Raw genomic sequence first — 24,340 nt, forward strand, 5'->3', positions numbered from 1 at the left:
CAAATCTGATCATAATTTATTTTAAGTACAAAAAATGCCATACATCAGGTCTTTTGTGGTTCATATACAATCAAGTGAAGGCTAAATCCAAATTTATATTTTATACAAACACTTGCGTGAAAAAACCCCTGGAGTGAAGTATGGAATATACGGCTAAGGAAGGTCACTACTGGCCTCTAAGACAGTGCTCGATAAGTGTGTGTGTGTGTGTGTGTGTGTGTGTGTGTGTGTGTGCTGGTGCCTATTACAGAGTTCCAAAGATTGTTTGTCCCTCTCTGACAGAGACAGAAATTAACTTAGATTTTGCCCTGGACCCTAATCTCTCCACTGATTTGAGGAGCCAGCCCACCACTCCTCCCCCCCCCCCCAACCCCCCCCAACCCCTCAAACTGGAGAGGGTTGCAGGTGCTCCCATTCAAACTACTGCTCGTTCATATCAGTTATAGCTACCAAAAACAAACAAATGACAAAAAAAAACCCTGAAAATGGCACACACAAGTGTCTCCCTCCCCAAAGCCAACCCCCCTCAGCCGAATCCCCCCCCCGCCCCATTCCAAGTGGTGGTACGTTCCAAATGAGGTCACATGTTCTGGTTACACTTAAAAACTTTAAAGATAATGAAACTGCGATGATAGATAGATGGAAGTGGGTGACTTCCTCCTGCCTGAACTCCGAACTGAAGGACACTATAGGGAGGTGGAATCTGACCTATTCAAATAACACAATTTCTTCCCCAAGCCCCTATTTATTTAAAATAATCATTTGGTTACGTCAAGTTACATTTTTCCCCCCTGCGATTAAACTTCCTTCAAAGCACAACATCGATCTTCTTCTGCGAGCAAGCGGGCGCTCGGAGAAGCAGCCCCACCCGCCGAGACGAAGCGCTAAAATCCGCGAACCTGTATGAGCCGATTAAACAAGTGCATCTAAATTCACCGCCCTCTGCCGACACTCCACATTACTAACCTACTTTACAAACAGTGTATCGTAACATATTAAAATACAAAAAAAAACAAACAAACAAAAAAAAAACAACAGCAGTGTTTCTCCATAGCCAATAACGCTGCTGTTGCCTAAGCACTGCCACGCACCAAATTTACATTAAAAATTGCACCATTTGGCAGAAAAGGTGGGACATGAGGACCCGACGGTAGCACCCACAGGGCTGGACTCAGCACCATAGAGAGGAGTACAGTGTGGAACGTACCATTCCTGTGCTCACACGGGGGGGGGGGGACGGGGGAGGCCGGCCGCTTAGCTGGTAGTTGTAAAATGGACGCCGGGCTGGAACCAGTGGTGTGGCGTTCTGAGGGTGTCAGAAGCAGGCCGGGGGGGGGGTGTAACCGTGCCCCACCGCCTCACCCACGGTTACTCAGTCCGTGCCTCCCCCCATGAGGATCAGAGCGCCCCCTGCAGGCTGGAGTGGGGCAGTGTGCAAGCTCTGCGGTCCTCTCTGGGTATGAACGCGTGCATGTGAACCCCCAGATCTAACCCCTAATCTAACCCCTGATTAAAACTGAATGACTGGTCTAATTAAAAAAAAAAAACAAAACAAAAACGGAAAAAAAAATCAACACAGAGGGGAGGCGAGGAATGTTTGGGTGGTCCGTAAAAACAAAGCCGAAAGCACAACAGGTAGGGTGGGCGGGAGGGGGGACCAAACAGATAAACAGCAGACTTACCACAGAGTTTTGACTTTCGTTTTAAATGGATGAAAATGATTATTTAAAAAAAACAAAAAAAAAACAAAACAAAAATATATATATCCCTGTTGGCCATACCTCACTCCTCTTACTGTAGGACTTCCGAATTTTATACATTTTTTTTTTCTTTAAGTTTACAGAAAAAAAAGACCTTGAGGGAGAAGCAGCAGCGCCCCCCGGTGGCTCGGGGGACTACCTGCGGCCGGGCAGGTGGACTCCGTTGACGGGCGGAGGGTAAGGCAGGACCAGCTCCAGTTGTGCAAACAGGGAGAAGTGATCGGAGGGGACGTGGGGGTGTGGGCAGCCGCTGATATTGTTCTCTAGGAGCCAGTGGGGATCCAGGGGCCCCAGGATCCCCAACACATTCAGCATGGGCTTGGAGTAGAAGATGTAGTCGATGACTCCCTGTGAACAGAGAGAAAAGGGCAGAACTTGTGATGAGACAAACCCATCATAGTCATTTACTTTTTTCCACCCACTGACCAGAGAGGACTGTAGAAATAAAATAAAATAAAATAAAATAACATCACGGGTCGCTGTGGTACCGGCTGTAAGAGAGTCTTCACACACTAAAGGGCGCGGCAGGTGCTGAGGCTGACCTTGAAGTCGAAGGTGTAGTTGGTGTAAGGCATGACGCCCTTATGGAGCTCACCTTGAAGTCGAAGGTGTAGTTGGTGTAAGGCATGACGCCCCTATGGAGCTCACCTTGAAGTCGAAGGTGTAGTTGTTGTAAGGCATGACGCCCCTATGGAGCTCACCTTGAAGTCGAAGGTGTAGTTGGTGTAAGGCATGACGCCCCTATGGAGCTCACCTTGAAGTCGAAGGTGTAGTTGGTGTAAGGCATGACGCCCCTATGGAGCTCACCTTGAAGTCGAAGGTGTAGTTGGTGTAAGGCATGACGCCGTTGTCGTAGGCGCTCTTCAGCTTGAAGGCGTGCGTGATGCGGCCGTTGGACGTGCTGTTCTTGCCGTTGCAGTTGAAGTTGGTCAGGCTGTCGATGTAGCGCAGCTCCTTGAAGTCCTTGTGTGTGCAGTCCACCCCGCCCGTGCTCAGGTACTCCACCACACCTGCGCCACACGCGCGCACACACACCACGTTCTTTAATATTTCATTCCACACAGAGCCTCTGCTGCCACCTATAGCCCTGGTTCAGTCAGACAAGCTCTCAGAGGTGAAACCCTTCATCACCTTATCACTTTTCTCTGTGAACTATGTGCCATTAAACAGAGGGGCAAAGAGGGAATCTGATTACTCCTGTTTTTAGCAGCTCTTATGAAAACAGACCGTAATGATGACCTCATGATACGAAGGGATATCTGAGTGCTCCAGCTGTAGCCTCTCTACTGCCCCCCTGTGGACAACTGTGTCTCTGGGAAACAAGCTGGTGAAAGATCTCATTGAGCTGCTAATTGCTAAAATCAGGTATGCCAAATTAGGGTTGGAATGAAAACTTGGAGGGTGGTAGATCTCCAGGAACAGGGTCAGGCAACCCTGTTGCAAACAGTTTACTATCCTATTCATAGTTAATTTAACTAGTGCACTGAGTGATGTAGCACACTTCCACGTTATGGCATTTAAATCCTTAAACAGAGCTGAAATATGGAGATCCAACTGAAAGCTTAGTTATGACTGGTGCTGATCCCCCCCCCCCACCCTCTGGGACCCCCCCTCACCCCCCCACCCCCCTCACCGGAGTCGGGCAGCGAGTTGAGGTCGGCGCACAGGACGAGCGGGATGGCGTTGGTCTCCCCGGAGACGGAGGACAGCTTGAGGCTGCGCGTGGCCTTGTCCACGATGCTCTTCACCTCCGACAGGAACATCATGGTCTGCACCAGCTTCACGTCCGAGTACTCGGGGTCCCAGTGCATGTGCGCGTTGGCCACCAGGAGGAGCTGTTTCTCCATGCCCTGCAGGGACTTCCCGGCTGCGAGGAGAAGGGGAAACCGGGCCAATCAGAGCAGCCGACGGCTGTGTGCTGTTTCTCTATGCCCTGCAGGGGGCGCTCTTCTGTACCAATGAACAGCTGCCCTAGCAAGTGCATGTGCGTGTGTGTGTTTGTGTATGAGTGTGTGTGTGTGTGTGTGTGTGTGTGTGTGTGCGTGTGCATGTGAGCATCGTGTGTGTATAAACATATACACACTCACAGGACATCTCCATCATGTCCTTGTGTATCTCCAGCAGCACAGCCACGCCGATGTTGTCCTTGGTCATGACTCTGTTCAGCATGGCCTCCGAGCCCTCAGAGTTAGCCATGGCCAGCTGGTTAAACTCCACCGTGTGCTTCTGTACCAGGCTGAACCTGCAAGGGGGAGGGGGGGAGAGAGCAGTTCATACTTCCACCAATGCCGTTCAAACCATTAAGGGGTGAGATCACAAACATCTGACTGGAATGTTCTTCACTGAACATTCTAATGCCGATGTCACAATCGCTGCTGGTGACTGCGGTAAGCAGTGGGGTTCTAGAACACTGACTCCGAATTTTGAAGAAACATTCCAAAAAACCTGCTTAATCCAAAAAATAAAAATAAAAAGACAGAGAATGATCTTAATGCCACAAAGCACTTTGTGTGACACAAGACACATGCTTCACAAGGTAAACATTGGCTAACGTCAGCAAACAGCGAACAAATTATCTCCTGTTCTCCTGCTAGCCAGCAATCTGAAAAGGTCGTGCACTATAAACACCAACGGCTGCTACTGGGGAGGGAGCCAGGAGACTGAGGAAGTCAACACTGTTCATCCGGCCAGTAAAAAATCAAAATAATAAATGTAATATCTGCCAAAACAAAACATCTGTGGGTAATCCGAGGTGAACACTCGCTCTCGTTACCATCCATCCTAATTAGATCAACATCATCATTGATCAAAATCAAAATCTTTCCGTTCTGTGGGAAACCGTTAGCATTAGCCGCCGCCCTCGCAGGAAAGCGCGTCGTCGGTCCGCTTCGAGCGACGGCTCCAATCGGGACTCGGCCGAACTCACTTCTCCGTCCTGTAGAAGATGGCGCAGCCGTCCACGTGCTTGCGGTCCGACTCGGACATGGTCCGGGCGCGAGACTTGGGGCTGAAGAACCCGTCGTAGCCCTGCTCCTTCAGCTCCACCAGGAAGAACTTGAAGTACTGTTCCGTCTCCACTTCCTGCTCAAACAAACAAAAAACAAAATACAAATACTACTTTGCAGATGCACTGAAACCACATACATAAACATGCATGAAACTACACCACTTGTCTAAAGTTTTAGTACTGTACTTGTGTTTTTGTGATCAACTTTTAGTTTTACTTATAAGGCATAGGGTAAAAAGTAATAGTTGCCAGGATAGTGATATAAATTTTAGTTAACCCATTAATGCCCAGATTTTTCCCAGAGATTTCTTACACAAGCATCGACAGTCATCCAAAAAAATATTCACAGATGAAAAAAGAGTGGTAGAGACTTTGGCAACTTCAATTGCCAGCAGGCTTAAATGGGTTAATTAAAAAATCCGTATTTGGCTAAATAAACAGGTGAACAAATTCGGGGGCGGAGTCTGGCTGACCTGCAGGCTGATGATGTCAGCGTTGCAGCTGAGGATCTCCTGCATGATGGACTTCTTCCTGTACTCCCAGTTCAGCGCCCAGGACGGGCAGTAGCCGTAGAGCTGCCGCGTGGCGTACTTATCGCACAGCACGTTGTAGCACATCACCGAGAACAGGGCTGGGGGGGGGGGAGGGGAGGAGGAGAGGGGGGGGAAGACAGAGAGGGAGGGAAAGGAGGGAAAGACAGAGAGATGGCGAGAGAGGGAGGGGGAGAGAGTTCTCAGCAGCAGAAAGGGGTATCTTATATTTCTCTATAAAAAGGAGAAGTGTTTTGTGCATGTGTGCGTGTTGGTGTGTGTGTGTGTGCGTATGAGGAGGTGTGTGTGTGTGTCTGTATGTGTGTGTGTGTGTGTATGAGGGTGTGCGGTTGTATGTTGGTGTGCGTGTGTGTGCGTATGAGGAGGTGCGTGTGTGTGTGTGCGCGCGCGTGTGTGTGTGTGTGTGCGTATGAGGAGGTGTGTGTGTGTGTGCGCGCGTATGTGTGTGTGTGTGTGTGTGTGTGTGTGTGTGCGTATGAGGAGGTGTGTGTGTGTGTGTGTGTGTGTGTGTGCGTATGAGGAGGTGTGTGTGCGTTTGTGTGTGTGTGCGTGTGCGTATGAGGAGGTGTGTGTGTGTGCGCGCGTATGTGTGAGTGTGTGTGTGTGTATGAGGGTGTGCGCGTATGTGTGTGTGTGTGTGTGTGTGTATGAGGGTGTGCGCGTATGTGTGTGTGTGTGTGTGTGTGTGAGCTCACCTGCCGGGTGTGTCCTGTCGGGCTCCTGCAGAATGATCCAGGACCTGGAGGGGGGCTGCTCTGTGGGAACTGTGGGGGGGGGGTAGCACAGGGGCGGGTGTTGAAATGATTTCCTATCATCAGGGCTACTGTTCCACGCAAAAAGGAACTGCTCAGTACATTCAGACAAACTGACATCAGTCTGAGGGAACAGAGGGGGAGTAGCGTCGGAATCTACACCACCAGAAACCGACAGGCTCCGATTTTAAAAAAGGGCTACACTTCAACTGACATCCTGCAAAAACAGACCCTAAATCACAAACCCACGCTAGGATCTCTCCAGCTTCTGTTTCCAAAAACATAAAATAACAGGAAAAATATGTTCCCAGAAAGAGGAAGATGAATGGAGGGAGAGATTTCAGGGCTCCAAACCAAGGCCGTTTTGGCTGCAGGTGCAAAGTGGGGGTGGGGGGGGGGGGTGGGCGTACACCTGCCTGTGTGTCTGACATGTCAGCGGACCGAGGTGTGGGGGTGGGGGAGGCCCGGAGAAGGGCGGACCACAGACAGGAAGTGGGCGTGGCCACAGACAGGAAGTGGGCGGAGACCGCACTCACTGCGTTTGATGGTGCCCGCCAGGTTGTCCAGCAGGTAGTTGAGCAGCCGCCGGGTCCCGTCCGGTTCCTGGTAGAGATTCAAGATCTCCTGTGCAAGTGGGTTTCCTGTGGAGGGACGAGCGAGGGAGCGAGAGACAGCGAGAGGTAGTGAGAGAGAGAGAGAGGGAGGGAGAGCGACAGCGAGCGAGAGACAGCAAGAGAGAGAGAGAGAGCGAGTGAGAAGAGAAAGAAAAAGAGAGAGTGAGAGAGAAAGAAAGAGAGAGAGAGAGAGCGCAGGCTCATTACACAGTCCGAAATAACACCGCGGCACAGAAACGGTCTTGGGACTGAGCACGCTCAGCGCTTCCACGGCAACACTCACCTTTCAACCCCAGCGTCTGTAACTGAAAGAGCTTGCCCAGCTCGAACGGCAGAACCCGCAGCTGGTTGTTGTTTAACAGCAGTTCCCTGAGGGGAGACAGGGAGACACAAGCCTTTAGAAACCCCAGCCGCGCGGAAAACGCCACAGAGCCGAGCTCCAGCTCTCTCCGGCCGGATTTATACGCGGTGGGCCCAGAAAACCACCAGCCAGGAAAAGAGCGGGAAAAATAATCCCCCTCTGTCTCCAGATTTAACACAACACAAAAGGCACTTATCTAGAAATGTGTGTGCGCGTGTGTGTGTGTGTGTGTGTGTGCCCGTGGGCGTTTCCATGCATTTGTGTGTGACAAAAGAAAGATTGTAAATGAAGCGCAAGGGGAAAAGGGCCAAAATGCATTCCCCAAATGTCCTCACTTTACTGTAGAGCATCTTTGTGATGGCGCCTCTGTCAAAAGCTCTGCTCATACGACACTGAAACTGGAAAAGGCCGGGCCGTTCAGTCATGAACCCGTACGACGTGTGTGTCGTTCCACGCAGGGTGCAGTTTTGTCTAAGGCTCCGCACTTCAACAGTAAGGCTCTCCAATAAAAGGAAACGGTCCAGTCTACAGCACACTGCTCCCTCCCTCTGCGCGTCTACATCTCTGATCTATAATAAAACTCTCTGATCGGTGTGTAAAACGTCCCAGTTTTGGATAGCAGGGCTGTTCTCTCCACTGTCCCCTCTTTAAAACACACAGCTTGCAGGCAACACCACGGACGAGCGGGGAGCGTATTAAGGCCTTCCGAGAAGCTCGACGAATTAGCCCGATCAATAAAGCCCGAAGCAATCGATCCCAGAGCACAGGGGAACAGCAAGCCGTGTTCTGTGCTCTCTGCCATCGCTAGGAGACGGGCAGGAGAATCAGAGGGAAATGGGGCTACACAAGGACAGTCTGTTCACTCAATCAAGGTTCCTCCAAAAAAACCAACAAAAAGGGACATGATTCAGTGACATCACAGTTCCACTCTATTACCAGCAGGAGGCAGCAGTGAGGAGCGATTCAAAGATAATCACTGCCGTGCTCCAACGTCCTATAGCAGGGTCGGGGTCAATTCAAATTTCATTCAGTCCATTCAAAAAATGATCTAAAATCAATTTATGATTTCAAAAATACCCATAATGCCCGTTTTAAAACGAGTTTAGGAACTGAATTGCAGAAGACATCAAACAACTACTTACAATCGTTTCCATTGTGTTTTTGTATTGAAGTGCATAAGCATTTATTAAGGAAGCAGTTGTTTGCTAGTCACCTGTGTCAATGGTTCTGCATCAGAGAACAAGCCCAACAGGCTAACTGCACAATTAAAGGTACATATCTAATGATCGTAGGAAATAGATCCATTTAAAAAAACAACCTGATGGTGGAGAGTTCTGATATCATTACTTAATACGCTTTTTGCCAGTTGTGTTGTAAAGAGCCGTTTGTTTAAATGACCTTTTTATTAGCTGTGCGTGCTGGTAACCAAATCTATTTAACTGAATGACGTCAGGGACAAATTGAAGCATGTTTATATTTAGCCTCAGTCATACACAGATGACAGCTGAGGACAGAACGCATGGGTCACTCGCTCGCTACTCACACGAAACGACCAAATGCGTTTCGGCTTTTGTGAATTACAGACACCAACTATATCGGCATCATCTCATTTTGCCATCAGGACGAACGACCACCACCCCTGTTCTCTTAGGCTCACATATGCCCCTCATCCAGCTCTCGTGCTATCACGGGAATCGTGGGAGATGTAGTCCGCTCCGCAGTTCGCGCCGACGTGGTTCTCAGACTGCGGCCGGGGAGGGGGATCGTGGGAGATGTAGTCCTCAGTCCTCACCTGAGAGAGACCATGTTGCCGAGCTCGGCCGGCAGGCTCCTGATCTTGTTGGACGACAGGTCCAGGTACACCAGGTTGTGCAGTTTCGCGATGTCAGGCGGGATGCGGGACAGGGAGTTGTCGCTGAGGTGCAGAGCTGTGAGGTGAGTCAGCGACCACAAGGTAGTGCTCAAACTCCTCACCTTACCTGCAGGTGGCGACAAACACGTCACTTACACCCAACTATATACTGTACATACACACATACATCACATAGACCCGATGATACATGCAGCATGTTTGCTGGTTTTCATTCTGTTCCTGCACTTGAGTGCTTAATTTAATTAAATGATTGGTCTGCAAATATTGTTTCCAAGGCTCTAACTCAGTGTGAATTACAAAGCTACAGAGACAGGTTTAGGAAGTAAGCAGAGCTGATGTCAAGTAGCAGCAGTTAATACATTGTATGACCAAAATGATCTGTACACCCCTTGGACTGGGGCCGTTTTACATGGTTTAGGCTAGCAGTGATGGCAAATCTTAATGCTACAGCATACAGTCACATTCTAGATGATTCTGTGCGTGACCAACACTTTGGGGAAGGCCCTTTCCTGTTTCAGCATGACAAGGCCCCTGGGCACACAGCGAGGTCCATATATAAATGGTTTTGTCGAGATCAGTGTAGAAGAACTTGACTGGCCTGCCCAGAGCCCTGACCTCTACCCCAAACCTCTACCGCACGTGAAGCTACGGGACGATGGGAGGATTTAGAAAGTAAGGCATCAGTACTAAATTTAACAATGCTGTGATCCCGCCCGGCCCTCCTCAGGCCCCTCCCTCCAGAGGCCCCTCCCCCCACTGACCGCTGATCTCGAGCTCCGGCCAGTACGACTTCTTTCCACTGGCCGCCTCCTCGCTGGACATTATGGTGTACATCCGCCTCGGATCAGGCGGCTCGTATTTCTCCTTGGGCATCCCTGGAACACTGAGACCACACAGAGAGGACAGCGTTAGGATTACACACGCCCTGGAACACTGAGACCACACGGAGAGGACAGCGTTAGGATTACACACGCCCTGGAACACTGAGACCACACGGAGAGGACAGCGTTAGGATTACACACACCCTGGAACACTGAGACAACACGGAGAGGACAGCGTTAGGATTACACACGCCCTGGAACACTGAGACCACACGGAGAGGACAGCGTTAGGATTACACACGCCCTGGAACACTGAGACCACACAGAGAGGACAGCGTTAGGATTACACACGCCCTGGAACACTGAGACCACACGGAGAGGACAGCGTTAGGATTACACACGCCCTGGAACACTGAGACCACACGGAGAGGACAGCGTTAGGATTACACACGCCCTGGAACACTGAGACAACACGGAGAGGACAGCGTTAGGATTACACACACCCTGGAACACTGAGACCACACGGAGAGGACAGCGTTAGGATTACACACGCCCTGGAACACTGAGACAACACGGAGAGGACAGCGTTAGGATTACACACGCCCTGGAACACTGAGACCACACAGAGAGGACAGCGTTAGGATTACACACGCCCTGGAACACTGAGACCACACAGAGAGGACAGCGTTAGGATTACACACACCCTGGAACACTGAGACCACACGGAGAGGACAGCGTTAGGATTACACACGCCCTGGAACACTGAGACAACACGGAGAGGACAGCGTTAGGATTACACACGCCCTGGAACACTGAGACAAAGAGAGGACAGCGTTAGGATTACACACGCCCTGGAACACTGAGACCACACGGAGAGGACAGCGTTAGGATTACACACGCCCTGGATCACTGAGACCACACAGAGAGGACAGCGTTAGGATTACACATGCCCTGGAACACTGAGACCACACGGAGAGGACAGCGTTAGGATTACACACGCCCTGGAACACTGAGACCACACGGAGAGGACAGCGTTAGGATTACACACGCCCTGGAACACTGAGACCACACGGAGAGGACAGCGTTAGGATTACACACGCCCTGGAACACTGAGACCACCCGGAGAGGACAGCGTTAGGATTACACACGCCCTGGAACACTGAGACAAAGAGAGGACAGCGTTAGGATTACACATGCCCTGGAACACTGAGACCACACGGAGAGGACAGCGTTAGGATTACACACGCCCTGGAACACTGAGACCACACAGAGAGGACAGCGTTAGGATTACACACGCCCTGGAACACTGAGACCACTCAGAGAGGACAGTGTTAGGATTACACATGCCCTGGAACACTGAGACCACACAGAGAGGACAGCGTTAGGATTACACATGCCCTGGAACACTGAGACAACAAAGAGAGGACAGCGTTAGGAATACACACACCCTGGAACACTGAGACCACACGGAGAGGACAGCGTTAGGATTACACACGCCCTGGAACACTGAGACCACACAGAGAGGACAGCGTTAGGATTACACACGCCCTGGAACACTGAGACCACACGGAGAGGACAGCGTTAGGATTACACACGCCCTGGAACACTGAGACCACACGGAGAGGACAGCGTTAGGATTACACACGCCCTGGAACACTGAGACCACACGGAGAGGACAGCGTTAGGATTACACACGCCCTGGAACACTGAGACCACACAGAGAGGACAGCGTTAGGATTACACACGCCCTGGAACACTGAGACCACACGGAGAGGACAGCGTTAGGATTACACATGCCCTGGAACACTGAGACAACGACAGAGCGTGGCATTTTCAAGGTTTCTCTGGTTTACAATCATCCTGCTCATAGTCTGGTGGACATCCGCTCTGGACCCGTCCAAACTGCACACACACATCTCTTCATCCGGTATGCTCCCGCTGCCCAGAAACCAGTCTCCCCAGGGAGGAAGAGATTCGTTCCGAAGCCCAAAAATACATTTTTTTTTTGTTTACCGGCAGAGTGAGACATTAACCAAAGATTGTCATGGAGACAGGCTCCACATTTCTCAATTAAAGAATAAATAAATAACAAATACAAATTAAAAACAGAAATCCACCGCGTGAGCAGAGAGGAAAGGAGTGACCAAGAGGTTATTTTAATTTTTTTATGCTAGGAAAGGTGGCAAAATGCCCCCTCCTCACCCTCACCCCCCCCCCCCCAGGATAAGCTGCCGCTGAAGCCGCGGGTGCCCTCTGATGTCACGGGCATAATCCTGACCCGGGCACAGACGCGTCACCACGCCCACAGCCAAGCGTCCTGCGTCTCGCCCGCCAACGGTGCCAAGGGGCGGGGGTGGCATTAGTGCAAAATGCCACCGCCAACATTTTAAACTGTGCGTTCCTAAAAGACACGCGCGACGCGGACCGCGATCAAAACAAGCACGAACACAAATGCACACACCCGTGAAAGCGGGCACACATACACACACACACGCACACACATACACACGCACGCGCACACGCACACACACGCACGCACATGCACACGCACACACACACACACACACACACAAACACAAACACACACACACACACACACGCAGTGAAGCAGCGCAACCCCACACACAGCCAAGGGCAGGGAGACGTAACTGCCAACAACTGCCAAACTCAAAGCATTAATCCAAGCCTAGCGCACAACCTGTCCCCTCAGCCAAGGTTTCACTCACCGACCCCACCTGCAGCGGGGGGGGGGGGGGGGGGGGGGGGGGGGGGGGGGGGGGGACTGGCTTCAACACACGGGACAGATGGTCCTCCACCCCGCCTGGGGCTGGCCGTCCAGACTCTGACCCACGACCCCTGACCTCTGCGTGAGGTCGAAGGGTTACCACATCAAAGAGCCGCAAAGACCGCGCAGGACAAAGGTCAAAGGTCACCCGGAGTGCTCACCTGCACAGATCAGAGTCACATGCAGAGCTCAACAACCCACCCCGCCCCCCTCCTGCCCCCCCGCCCCCTGCCCCACAGGCAGGCCGACGGACAATCTGGTCGTTTATTTACCTTTTTAGCAGCCGGTACACAGAGCTGCCTCAGTGAGCACGTGTCAGAACGACCTCTTTAAACGAGGTCGCGCGGGGCGACCGTTCGCGCTGACCGCCGCGGGGCAAACTCAGTCATGCGGTCGGGGAGCGCCACGCCCATCCCGTTACCTGGCAACAGGTTTGGGGAACAGCGCAAGGACCGAAACGACCCCGGCTGGCTGCCGAGTCTCTGGAGCGGAGAGAGCAATTCAGGCTGGGTTAAATATTTAATTTCATAACGAGTTAATCCAACACAGTCCACAGTCACCGTGTGTGCTGCTCACGCATCACCAATGTGACCACTGATGATGAATTTCAACAAAGAAAGACACCCAAAGGGTTAAAAGCAGAGCTAATCTGTTTTATAGTCGTTCCAAAAACTGAAAGTGAAAATTACAAATACAAGCAAACACCAAGGGAAAACCTACATTTAGCCTTTTGCTCACAAACATTGTTCAGTCTGGATTTTGACACACACGCCAAGCGCTAATTTAATAAGAGTTTCTGCCGCAAAAGATCGCAGTGACCTGCTAAACGCATAAAGTGTTCTGACATTTTATAATTTTAGAATTTCACAAATGGCTGAACAAAAAACCTAAATCAAAAGAGGCCCCGTGCTGACTCACTGGACCACCTCTTCATTTCATTAGCATCACAGCAGAAAGCGTGTGACTGAGCGATATGCTTTTGTGATGCAGGGCTGGGGGTGGCTTGGCTTTCTGCCCAAAAATGACAACCCAACAGACTTCTCAACCAGACAAGGAAAAAAAAAGTCTAATCTGGCAACCAAAGAACTCCCAGGGAAAGTACCACCAAAACCCATAAACAAAGACCCATAAATGAAAACTTGCGCCCACACACAGCTTCCCAAAGCTCTCTCTCTTTAGGCCTGTGAAACAGACCTTGTATTGGACCCAGTGATTCAGTAACAGGCCACAGCTGCAGTGATTACAATGCAATGCGGCTGTGGCTATACCTGTGTGCGGGGCCGGTGCTGCCCCCTGGTGGACAGACAGCACCCCCCAACTCCCTTTCAGGCACGACAGTTTGCAGCATGGCATAAAGACAACACACAAAAGACAAGTGTCTAAAAAACTCATACGGTTCACTTCATCAAAACAGTCCAGGCTGACTACAGCATTTAGGCCCCCACTATGAACAGCAGACAGGCTGAGATAAAACCGGCGTGTTTATCTGGCAAAACATCGTCAACATTTTTCTAAGAAATGAACTGGGGCTGTTGAAAAAAGCACAAAAATGCCCAAAGTTAAAACGGAGGATTCTTAAATGGATCTATAAGTACAGACTTTACATTTCCACTTGACAGCAGTACACATCCTTTCCCTGTACAACACCACCGGCAGCTGATACAATGCTATTCAGAAAATGCTCTTCCGTGTATCTTAAGACAAACAAACACAGTAAATATGTAACGTACAGGCATACTTCTGTCCCTTGTACACAATCCAGACACACTGGAATATTCCAAACGATAGGCCTAAAAACAAACGGCATGCTACCACAGTGTCAACTGGCAAAACCGGCAATTAAATGAAAACTAAAACAGTGGCTCATTAAACATAATGGAAATATTCAGCTCAGGGAAATACATCAGCTCTTATGTTTATCATGTATTCATCCAACCAAATGTTGCTTCTTCCCCCCCACCCCCCAGACACCATAGACAACGAATCTGCAATGAACTATGGGATTCTGAGGAAAGGGTACCACAGAAACGATACTGGAAGACAGGAACGTCATCTTGACACGTCAAGCTGTCCAGCCGAAAAATGGACAGATCGTCCCGGGGCGACATCTTGTGAAACGGGTTATCTCACCGTGTTCCCGCTGTTTGCATTTCCAGAATAAAAAACAAACAAACACAGCGATCAAGGGGCTCTTAAAGGGAATGATCGCCACACAGCAAGAGGCAATCTGCGGCACGTCTGTGCAAACCAGCAGAAAAGGTGACCCGCCCCTTTAAGGCAGACTGGACTGAAGCTGGAGGGGAGTTAATGTCAGCCGTGGTTAATAATGAGCTGCATTTACATTTAAAAGGCTCTCATTTAGCCGCTAATGATTAACACACTGAGCACCAAAAGGTCACCCACATTTGGCGAACGCTTTGCATGCATGACTGTGTGTGTGTGTGTGTGTGTGCTGATATGCCTTAAATTGGGCCTTTCAACACCTTATTATTTTCATCTGTAAGGGTTAACTGTGCATATTTAATAGCTGTATCAAATGATGATCCCAATTTTTCTACTAAACTATCGACATATCCATACATCCATCCATCCATTATCTATACCCCCTTAATCTGGGCAGGGTCGCTGGGGGTTCTATCCCAGCATGCATTGGGGCGAGAGGCAGGAACACCCCCCCGGACAGGCCGCCAAGCGATACCATCGACGTACTGAAACTTAAAACAAAAAAAGCATCAGGTGTGAAGTCAGAGCGTGCAGACGGGACTCGAGCTAAAGCCCCCCGAATTAGGGGTACCCCTCGCACCCCTGCTCCTCTTGAGGAGGCCCCGTGCCCACATTCGAGTCTCCCTCCAGCCTTCCTCTTATTGTTCCCATTTATGATCGTGATTTAAAAAAAACCTGCAGCCAACTTAAAGCTGAAAAAACAAAAGCAAGAACAGCCGAAACAAAGCAGAGTTAGAGGTAAGGAACGGAATGTGCCAGAAAAACTTTCCATAAAGGCCACGTACTCTCTGCTCCGTACCGAATTACATAATGTACATAAATGTGTGTGTGTGTATAAAACACACGTGCACACTCACACGCGCACGCACACAAACACAGCATCAGCTGGCCGATGAGCCAGAGCGTGGCTGGTCATGTGCCGCTTTTAATGGTTGTTTATTGGCTCGTGATGAAGCACGCAGCGCACGTCTCGGTGCGCTTTCTGCAGACTCGTGAGCGTAAGCTTCACAGTCACTGTGAAGGACCGTAGTGAAGGGCCTTCAGGACCGCAGACCAGCCTCGTCTCAGTCTCAGTCTCTCACCCAATCAGAAGCTGAACACGTATCAGACGTTTAATTGCGTGCTGCTGCTGCTGCTATTTCAGGGCAACCAAGCAGCCACCGCCCCCCCCCCCCCGGGTTTTCAGCAGTGAGAATTTACGATGCGAATAAACAGCGATTAAAAACACACTGGCACCCACACAAGTGCAACAGGCAGCTCATATTAAGCACATTTATTAGAGCAGCAGCTGGGGGGGGGCTGCATATATACTCCAGCATATACATGTTCAGCTGGGGGGGGGCTGCATATATACTCCAGCATATACATGTTCAGCTGGTGGGGGGGGGGGTGCCGACACACCCACACTCCGAGGCGGGGGGGGGGGGGGGAATCTACACACCAGAGGGAAGCTTTTGTGTGCAAATGAATAAATCCAGGCCTGGCTGGCAGCAGCAGAAGAGCTTATTAAAGGCTGTGCCAGGGGCACTGAGTGGAAGCATGGTGGTTATGTGTGCCCGTGTGCCAGGGGGGTTATATGGATCAAAGTTTCTCAATACAAAAATTATATTACGCCTCGTTACTGCCTTTTATGAGACGCTCTTATCCAGAGCGACTTGCACAAATATTTGCATTTCTACATCGTTTCCCTTCATGCAGCTGGATACACACTGAAGCAATGCAGGATAAGTACCTTGCTCAAGGATACAAAGGCAGTGTCCTACCTGGGAATCGAACCTGCAACCTTTAAGTTATGAGCCCATTTCCCTAACCCGGGGATCTGCAGCCCTGGTCCTAGAGAGCTGTCACTCTGCACTTGTTTAATCAATCAGAGCAGTTGTTTACACGGTTAACTCACTTCACCTGGTTGCCTGGGTCTGGGCTGGGCGCTGATTTTAATATGAAAATAGAGCCCAGCAGTGTGCCTGTGGCTCTCCAGCACCCAGGCAGCAGACCCCCTGCCCTAACCCCTACACCACGCTGCCGCCCCACTACACAACACACGGGCCGAGCGCATCAGCACGGCTAACCGCTAACGCACGCGCCGCGCACCAAAAATAAACCTTCCCATGAGCCTCCATTCAAACGCACACACTGTTTGTTTACGAGCGCCTCGCTCGCCCTCCGCCGTCTCCACTTCCTGTTTCACTACGCATCCATCGGGAGTGTCTGTCGCACCCCGCGCTGCAGACGGGGGGGCGGTGGGGGCGGGCTTAATGCCCGGGCACCCGCCTGGCGGCGGACAGTCCGGCAGACCCCCGCGCGTTCGCCGTGAGGAACCGTCAGCGCGTCACAGCCTCACGCTCCTCTAAAAACAAAGAAGGAAGAAGAAGGAGAAACGGCGGCGAGCTCCCGCGGTGACGCTGCTGTGCTGACGGTGCTCGATGCGCGCGAGACAGCGACGGCCTTGCGCAATGTCATGGCAACATCTGGCCTCGGAAATGAAATGTGCAATTTGTGCTTATATTTGTGTTTCCTTCCTCCTCTCTCTCTCACCCCCCCCCCCCCCCACCTCGTAGGCTCATACAATTGCTGGTGATTTTCCATTCTGCGTGTCCCTGACCTCTGATGAGCGCGTAAGGCATCCGCTCTCCAGCTCCGTCAGGCGAACTCAAAGCGCTCGCAGTCTGGAGGAGAACGTGAAGTCAGAAGCAGTTGTGGGGGCTGTTTGTGGGCGGAGCCTAGCGGACCCGCAGCGAACGGTGACAGAAGCAGGGCGGGTTGTTCCAGGTAGCGTCCGGGGAGAGATTACACAGCCGCAGGGAGTCACAGCCCTGCAAAACCCCCCCCCCCCCCCCCCAAAACCGGCAAAAACCCCCTCTGTACTGTAAACCCGTGTGCTGCCCCGCACCCCGTGCTCCATCCTTCCCCGGGACGGAGAGCCGGGTGGAGCAGGTGCCGCGTGGGGGGGGGGGGGGGGGGGGGTGGGGGGTGGGGGTTTGGTAGAGCACCGAAACACTGTCTGCCTACACCATGCACTGATGGACGGATGGACGGATGAATGAGATGGAAAATGGTGGATTCATAATTCAGCTTTTTCCAGCCCAGTGAGGGGGGGGGGACCCTCAGACAAACAGAAAGACGGACGGACGGACGGACGTGCAATACTAGCAGGACAGATGGGTGGATGACTCTGTGGAGCCCGGTGTTCACTGAGCCCCGAGGATGCCATAGCAACAGAAGGAAGTCGGGAGAATTAGCAAGGCTGAGATTTCCCCTAACCAACGCAGTGAAGGGTCTCAGCAGCAGAGATTTCCCCTAACCAACGCAGTGAAGGGTCTCAGCAGCAGAGATTTCCCCTAACCAACGCAGTGAAGGGTCTCAGCAGCAGAGATTTCCCCTAACCAACGCAGTGAAGGGTCTCAGCAGCAGAGATTTCCCCTAACCAACGCAGTGAAGGGTCTCAGCAGCAGAGATTTCCCCTAACCAACGCAGTGAAGGGTCTCAGCAGCAACACGCATGTTTAGCAATGAGGCTAGCCCCCCTACACCACGCTGCCAATCGCTGCTCAACCACAGAATGACAGACACGAATGCGCATGGTCTATTGAGGTGAGAAGTCACAGCATGATGGGAGTTTAAACATGCATGTGACATGCAGCTAATATACACGCAGCTTTTCTAAGCAACAAATCCAGTAAATTACACCACATCCACTACACAATTTTGCACTGGGTGACAAACCGTGTACCGTAACAGGGTTTGTACTGTAGTTCTGTCATCTTTCGTCTGAACGTACGTAAATGAAGATACGTATAAAATTTTTAAAAAGAGATTTGATTCACTGGTTGCATTGCATCCCTACAAATCAAGATCAAACAACAACAAAAAGAAAAGTGTGTCCGTGTTCTGGTTGGAGCTGAGGATCGGACCAGTGAGCAGAGAGAGCAGCCAGAGCAGGAGGCAGTGTTGGCCGCTCATAACACCTGCACAGAAGTCTCACTGCGGTGGGGGGGAAGTTTAGAAACAAAAAGAGGAAGTGAGACATGATACAGGTTACCTTCGTGCACGGCCTCTGGCAAGCTTCCACAGAGCCTTCACAGAGCATTAAAGCTCTGAGGTGGAAGATCACAGGCCTGGGATTAGAATGCTCTTAGCCGAACATTCCAATGCTGATGTCACAATCACTACTGGTGACCAAGAGCAACGGAGTTCTGGAACACTCGCACTTAAAAAAAAAAAAAAAAAACTGTCCAAAGGGTTAAAAGCAACAATCAGCAAAGACCGGTTGGCATTTCCTGGCAACAAGATCGAGAGCTACCGACTGTAACACGCCCCCAGGTTTTTCTGCCACGGCTCGTGATTAACTGACAGGCAATCTCCCAGGCTCTCGAGAGGATCAGCTGATAAACCCGCCCGCTGCAAGAACAAGCCAAGCTTCTGTGGTAACAGGCCCAAACCCATGCCAGGTCATTAACCAGCAGTACCGTTTAACAGAGGCGAGATGCTCTTTACTCTTCTTAGTTGCTATATTTAAGGGAGCTCCTCTGGAGTGTGAACTGCGTTCCAACATGTCAGCACCCGGGCAAGCGTTCACTCCCTAAGTAACCGCTGCCCTCCTGACTGACAGCTCACCAGGAACCTCTCGGCCACCAGCTGTAGTCAGGAAGAGGTGCGTCTCTCCACCAATCAGAGCTTGTGTCCCTGTGGTGCCACGAGGCCAGTAAAGGGTTAAACGCTGACTGGCCAGTGCACGAGGAGACGACGTGCCTCAGCCGCAGGTAGGAATGGCCTCTGGCATAAAAAGCTCTTCGCAGCCGTTTAGGGCCACAGTTTGGCTGCTGAGCGCTGGGTGTGATTTATGTTGAAGCACTTCGGGGCCACAGCAACAGCCCTTGTAAAGGGCCACCAGAACCCCAGGGCCAGTGTCATACAGAAATCTGACCTCACGGAAAACTTTTCTATAAATGGCCTGGCCCCCAGGTCATTCTTCTAGTACAGAGAAGTGACCCCCCCCCACCCCTTACCTTATTACCCAGGTATTAGCCTATAAGGTAGGCTCTTGGGATACTGGTGGGGTCAGGTTCCCACAGGATAAAAACCACTGTGAGTTATGAAAATGTATCAGTGGGGTCACTTTTCTATAAGGGGGGGGGGGTCTCTGTCATATAAAAAAAAGGGGGGGGGGGGGGACTTTTCAAACTGAAATGCAGCCCAGCAGTAACTGAAGAACAGCACATGATATTTCTGAATTGGGAAGGGAAAAAAGGGGGCTTTTTAAGGTAATACAAGGAGGCTGCTGGTAAAAAAAAAACGACAGGGAGAAAAAGCAGAGCAACAGTTCCAGCAGCTCTTACAGCAAACGCTCCTCAGGAAGAGCGGACGCAGGGGGGTGTGGGACAGCTGCTACAGCCAGAGCCGTTAAACTGACCACAACACATGCAGGGTACCCGCATTTACACACAGCTCAACCCACTACGGTCCAGAGTATCTGCGTTCACACACAGCTCAACCCACTACGGTCCAGAGTATCTGCGTTCACACACAGCTCAGCCCACTACGATCCAGACTATCTGCGTTTACACACAGCTCATCCAGTTCCCAATCAATTATACTACACTGTTGACATCTATCATTCCAGCATTATCTGTTGGGTCAAATTTGTCCACTTCTCTTATCTGTGACCCTCCACGTCATGAAAATGCCTGCTTTAAACACACTACAGCCTGCCTTTTTAAAGTTCAGAGTAAGCAACTTCTGTGTTGCCACGATCAATGGTAAAATGGTAAATGGACTGCATTTATATAGCGCTTTTATCCAAAGCGCTTTACAATTGATGCCTCTCATTCGCCAGAGCAGTTAGGAGTTAGGTGTCTTGCTCAAGGACACTTCGACATGCCCAGGGCGGGGTTTGAACCGGCAAACCTCCGACTGCCAGACAATCGGTCTTACCTCCTGAGCTATGTCGCCCCACGATCACATTTTCAAGACCAAACTGGGCTTTAAGTTTACTTCACAGATTATTATTCACTGAAACAAAAATGAAAAAAGGCTATAACTGACCATTACTATAACAACAGGAATTAGCACATGGGAGTCTGCAAACTTACAAGCCTGTACAAGGTGTTGCAAGCTTGGGATAGCCAACTGCCTGTCCCCCCTAACTAACCTTGAAAGTTGAGGATTCCCCTTAGTCAGCAAAACAGATGCAGCCTCTCACACTCAGACAACGTCTGGACATAAAATGACAATAATTTTAAAAAAGAAATATTACAGTTATTGTTCACACATGGGGCTGATGCACCACAGTTTCGACCCTAGCTTGGTTTGACAAAATCGTGGATCTCTGTCAAAGTTTTTAGCATGAAGCATTTCGTACATAAAGTTAGGAAACCAAGGACTGGTCGATTTGGATGCAGCCCACACTAGACTGACCAAGGCCTTGTTTACCACTTCGTTACATAAACACCCCGTCCACTATATCAGGCAAATACAGTTCAATTAAAGTTTGAGAATTTTAACCCCGGGTTTTCAAAAAAACATGCCCGTACAGTCCTTTATTTGAATGAATACCCCCAAGCCAAGTAGTCGCCGGACAAGTGCAAGCCAAACATAACTGATAAAATACACTAAACGCTATGCAACTATGTTCATATCCAAAGAACGAGGTTGACAGTTCTGTACTGTAGCTGACATGTATCAATCAGAGCTGTCTTTCTTCCTCAGACCTCGTTAGAGCTAGCTGGATAGCCAGCGTTAGTAGAACGCTTTCAATGGAAGACAGGCCGCAAAAGCAAAAAAAAAATGTTTAGATATGACTAGTTATTTATGAAATTACACAAAGAGGAAGCACTACGCTGTGCATCATACATGTGGAGTAACAAGAAACATGTCCACGTCTGAATTAGCCAACGTTGGTGCTAGCAAGTTTAATGAAAACAAACAGTGCAGAACCACAACGACATCATTCAAAACATTCGTATTCCTGAACATCAACAAACGCACAGCCAGCAAGCGTGTAGCTAGCTACCCAGCTAGCTTTAGCCTGCTTGTAAGCTAGATTTCACAGCATGCAACTTAGGTCCCATAACATCTACCTGCGGTGGAGAGTTGAACATTTTTTTCGACGAACAAACTGGCAACTATTCAAGACGGCTAATGTCTACCGACCTGCTGGAAAGGTAGCAAACATAGTACCTAGCTCCGTAATATCAACCGAATAACAAAAGTGAAAGTTTGTGATGTTAGCATACTACACCACTGTTAGACATGCACATAACGCGTTAAGTTACGGTCAAGAATTTCAATAAAGTATTTATTACCGTGCAGGATTCGCTAGTTTCCCATGTTATGCAAGCGATAACCAGCGTTAGCAAGCTACCAATTAGCATATCGCCAAGCTAGGGCTAAGTAACGTTATAACACGTTAGCTGCTTAGCCAGTTCTGAATGTGCATGAATTTTAAAAGATAGAGAATATTCAATACTATCGTGGTCGTATATTTATTTATTTTTAAACGCAGCAACCTTAATTGCTAATATCGTTCTCCTCTGACGTAATTGTTGGTTGCATAGACTGTAGGGACTATGAGCTAACGATAACGTTAGCTGTATTACTGCTCGATAAGACAGTAACAACATTGCCACCTGAACAGCGCATTTGCGCTCCTTATTGTTTCGGTTTTCCGTGAACTCCCATCACAAAAAGGGGACAAGGAATACAAAAAAATACGCTTGTGTTTTATATATACACACGTGGAGATATGTTTAAGCTTGGAGAATTATAAGATTTTATTTTTTTATGTTTTACCTGCAAACGCATACCAGTTGACGAAGACCCGAGTTGATCTCTTTGTTTCTGGTTCACTCGTATCCGCTGCTGTCTCACCGAGAGCAAACAAGCATCATGGCGGCCGCGATATTTTTCGCTCTGTGATAAGAGCGCTGGACGCCATTGGCTGGGAGAGGGACGGCCCGGACCATGAGTAGTCGCTCACGCACAACGCCTCCACAAATCTTTCACGCACAATAGGTGTTGTTTTTTCCCTCGTACTCCTCACGCTGGACTATTATTAGTCTACACTTGTCGCGTGTATGGTGTGAGCCTATTAAAAAACGTGCGCTTTGTACGCGAAGAGAAAAGCAACGAAGGTACCAACCCTGAAAAAAACAACACTGTCGCGATAGTTTTGAAGAACAAGGCTAACTGGACTTGCAAACCAGATACAATTTTCCCTCTAGCTGTTCTAATCAGTACATATCAACAAATATCAACAAATCACAATACAATATACATAGTTTGCTTTTATCCTTTATTCGGTCCATTTCTTGGAATGAACATCCCATAGTTATTCTGTAGGCTACTGTAGCCATTCATTTGGAAGATATTTACATTTTGATTCAATTAACGTTTCTGATATGAATGAACATTTCTTCAAAGCAATCGTGTGTTTAAGGGACAGTTACAATAATAATTAAAAAAACTCCAGTATAAGCAACCTTTTCCTTCGCTCCTCTACATTTTCCCATTACCCAGTATGTATTTCTGTTCGGGTTACATTTTTAAATCCATTTAAGCCAATCAACAATAAACATTTTGAGCAAATGTGTCATGGGTGACATTGGAGTTACTTTAAAAACCATTATTGGGTACCAGACATGCCCTCAAATGTAAATGTATAGAGATAATCAGGGCTATAGGCTACTGAGAAGAGTTTGGGTAAATTCAAGACTCCTTGTACCACACGCATGAAGAAAACACGTCTTCTAGGGTTAATGCTGTGTAGGTGTATAGGTGAAGGTGCTCATTAGGTATTCGTTTGGCTTCATTAGGTATGCGAAAACAAGTGTGGTTTGACCTTAGAGAACAAAGGAATGCTCTTTGGCAGAGATGGCTGAGTGCAGCTGTTGTGCTTTTCGTGGAATGCCATTTTGTGTCAAGCTGGCTTCCTCATCAGCATGGAAGAAATGGTCCAAGCAATAGTCTCGATCCCGGCGTGGAGTTTGCCAAGCTGTCTCGGAGTTATGGATCCAACATATTTCAGAATGCAATGGCTAATGGAAAAATGAAATGACTAGTTGACTATATATAGATTTTGGAAAATATTTCAAAATAGAAAACTTTTTTTTTTTTTTTTTTTTAATATAACATTTGAATTTATGATCGGATGCACTGGATACTTTTTAGTCTGGGTTTGGGTGGATCCCTGGATGAGAAAAGCGTGAAAACCCCTGACTCTAGGTAAGTGTATTCACTGACACCAACAGCACCATCCTTCAAAGCCCCCCCCCCCCCCCCCCCCCCCCCCCCCCCCCCCCCCCCCACCTTGTTCCAACATGTCCCCACAAGTACATAAACATGTGAAACAGCCAGATGCCGGACTGCCATTTGTGCCCCTCCAAAGCGGGTGACCCACTTTAAAATGAAACCGGACCCGACCAACGGACCCGGAGACTCGGAGAGCGAGCGAAGTGCGAGGGAGCGACGGTTTCCAGCGAAAAGCTCACATCGCATTAAAATTGCAGAAAGCGTGAAGGGAATTATCCCCGCGGAGTCGTAAGTGCGGCAGCGCCAACTGCGCCGTGCAAAATGGGACCTGACAGGCTCATCCCAAAT

The 24,340-nt window shown here is 49.6% G+C and overlaps 1 protein-coding gene across 1 annotated transcript; it reads right to left on the minus strand.

The window, feature by feature from the left end:
* Positions 1-703: 703 nt before the first annotated feature.
* cnot6a (CCR4-NOT transcription complex, subunit 6a) lies at positions 704-22,684 on the minus strand. Its single transcript, XM_035409788.1, has 12 exons — positions 22,535-22,684; positions 9,680-9,801; positions 8,838-9,024; positions 6,968-7,053; positions 6,607-6,711; positions 6,014-6,082; positions 5,241-5,398; positions 4,687-4,841; positions 3,848-4,002; positions 3,394-3,627; positions 2,568-2,770; positions 704-2,108 (listed from the first exon to the last, which is right to left on the minus strand). The coding sequence occupies exons 2-12, from the start codon at positions 9,789-9,791 to the stop codon at positions 1,896-1,898; spliced, it is 1,677 nt and encodes a 558-aa protein (XP_035265679.1). The 5' UTR covers positions 9,792-9,801; positions 22,535-22,684; the 3' UTR covers positions 704-1,895.
* Positions 22,685-24,340: the final 1,656 nt, after the last annotated feature.

This window comes from Anguilla anguilla, chromosome 3 (assembly GCF_013347855.1).
Source record: "Anguilla anguilla isolate fAngAng1 chromosome 3, fAngAng1.pri, whole genome shotgun sequence".
Lineage (NCBI taxonomy): Eukaryota > Metazoa > Chordata > Actinopteri > Anguilliformes > Anguillidae > Anguilla > Anguilla anguilla.

What these genes read in the sequence shown, in the direction of transcription:
- cnot6a (XM_035409788.1), bottom strand. Translation starts at nt 9,791, where the DNA reads ATGCCCAAGGAGAAATACGAGCCGCCTGATCCGAGGCGGATGTACACC. An exon ending in ACAGACGCTGGGGTTGAAAG is followed by an intron (nt 6,712 to 6,967) that starts GTGAGTGTTGCC and finishes GTCCCTCCACAG; the next exon opens with GAAACCCACTTGCACAGGAG. An exon ending in GGACATGATGGAGATGTCCT is followed by an intron (nt 3,628 to 3,847) that starts GTGAGTGTGTAT and finishes TTCTCCTCGCAG; the next exon opens with CCGGGAAGTCCCTGCAGGGC.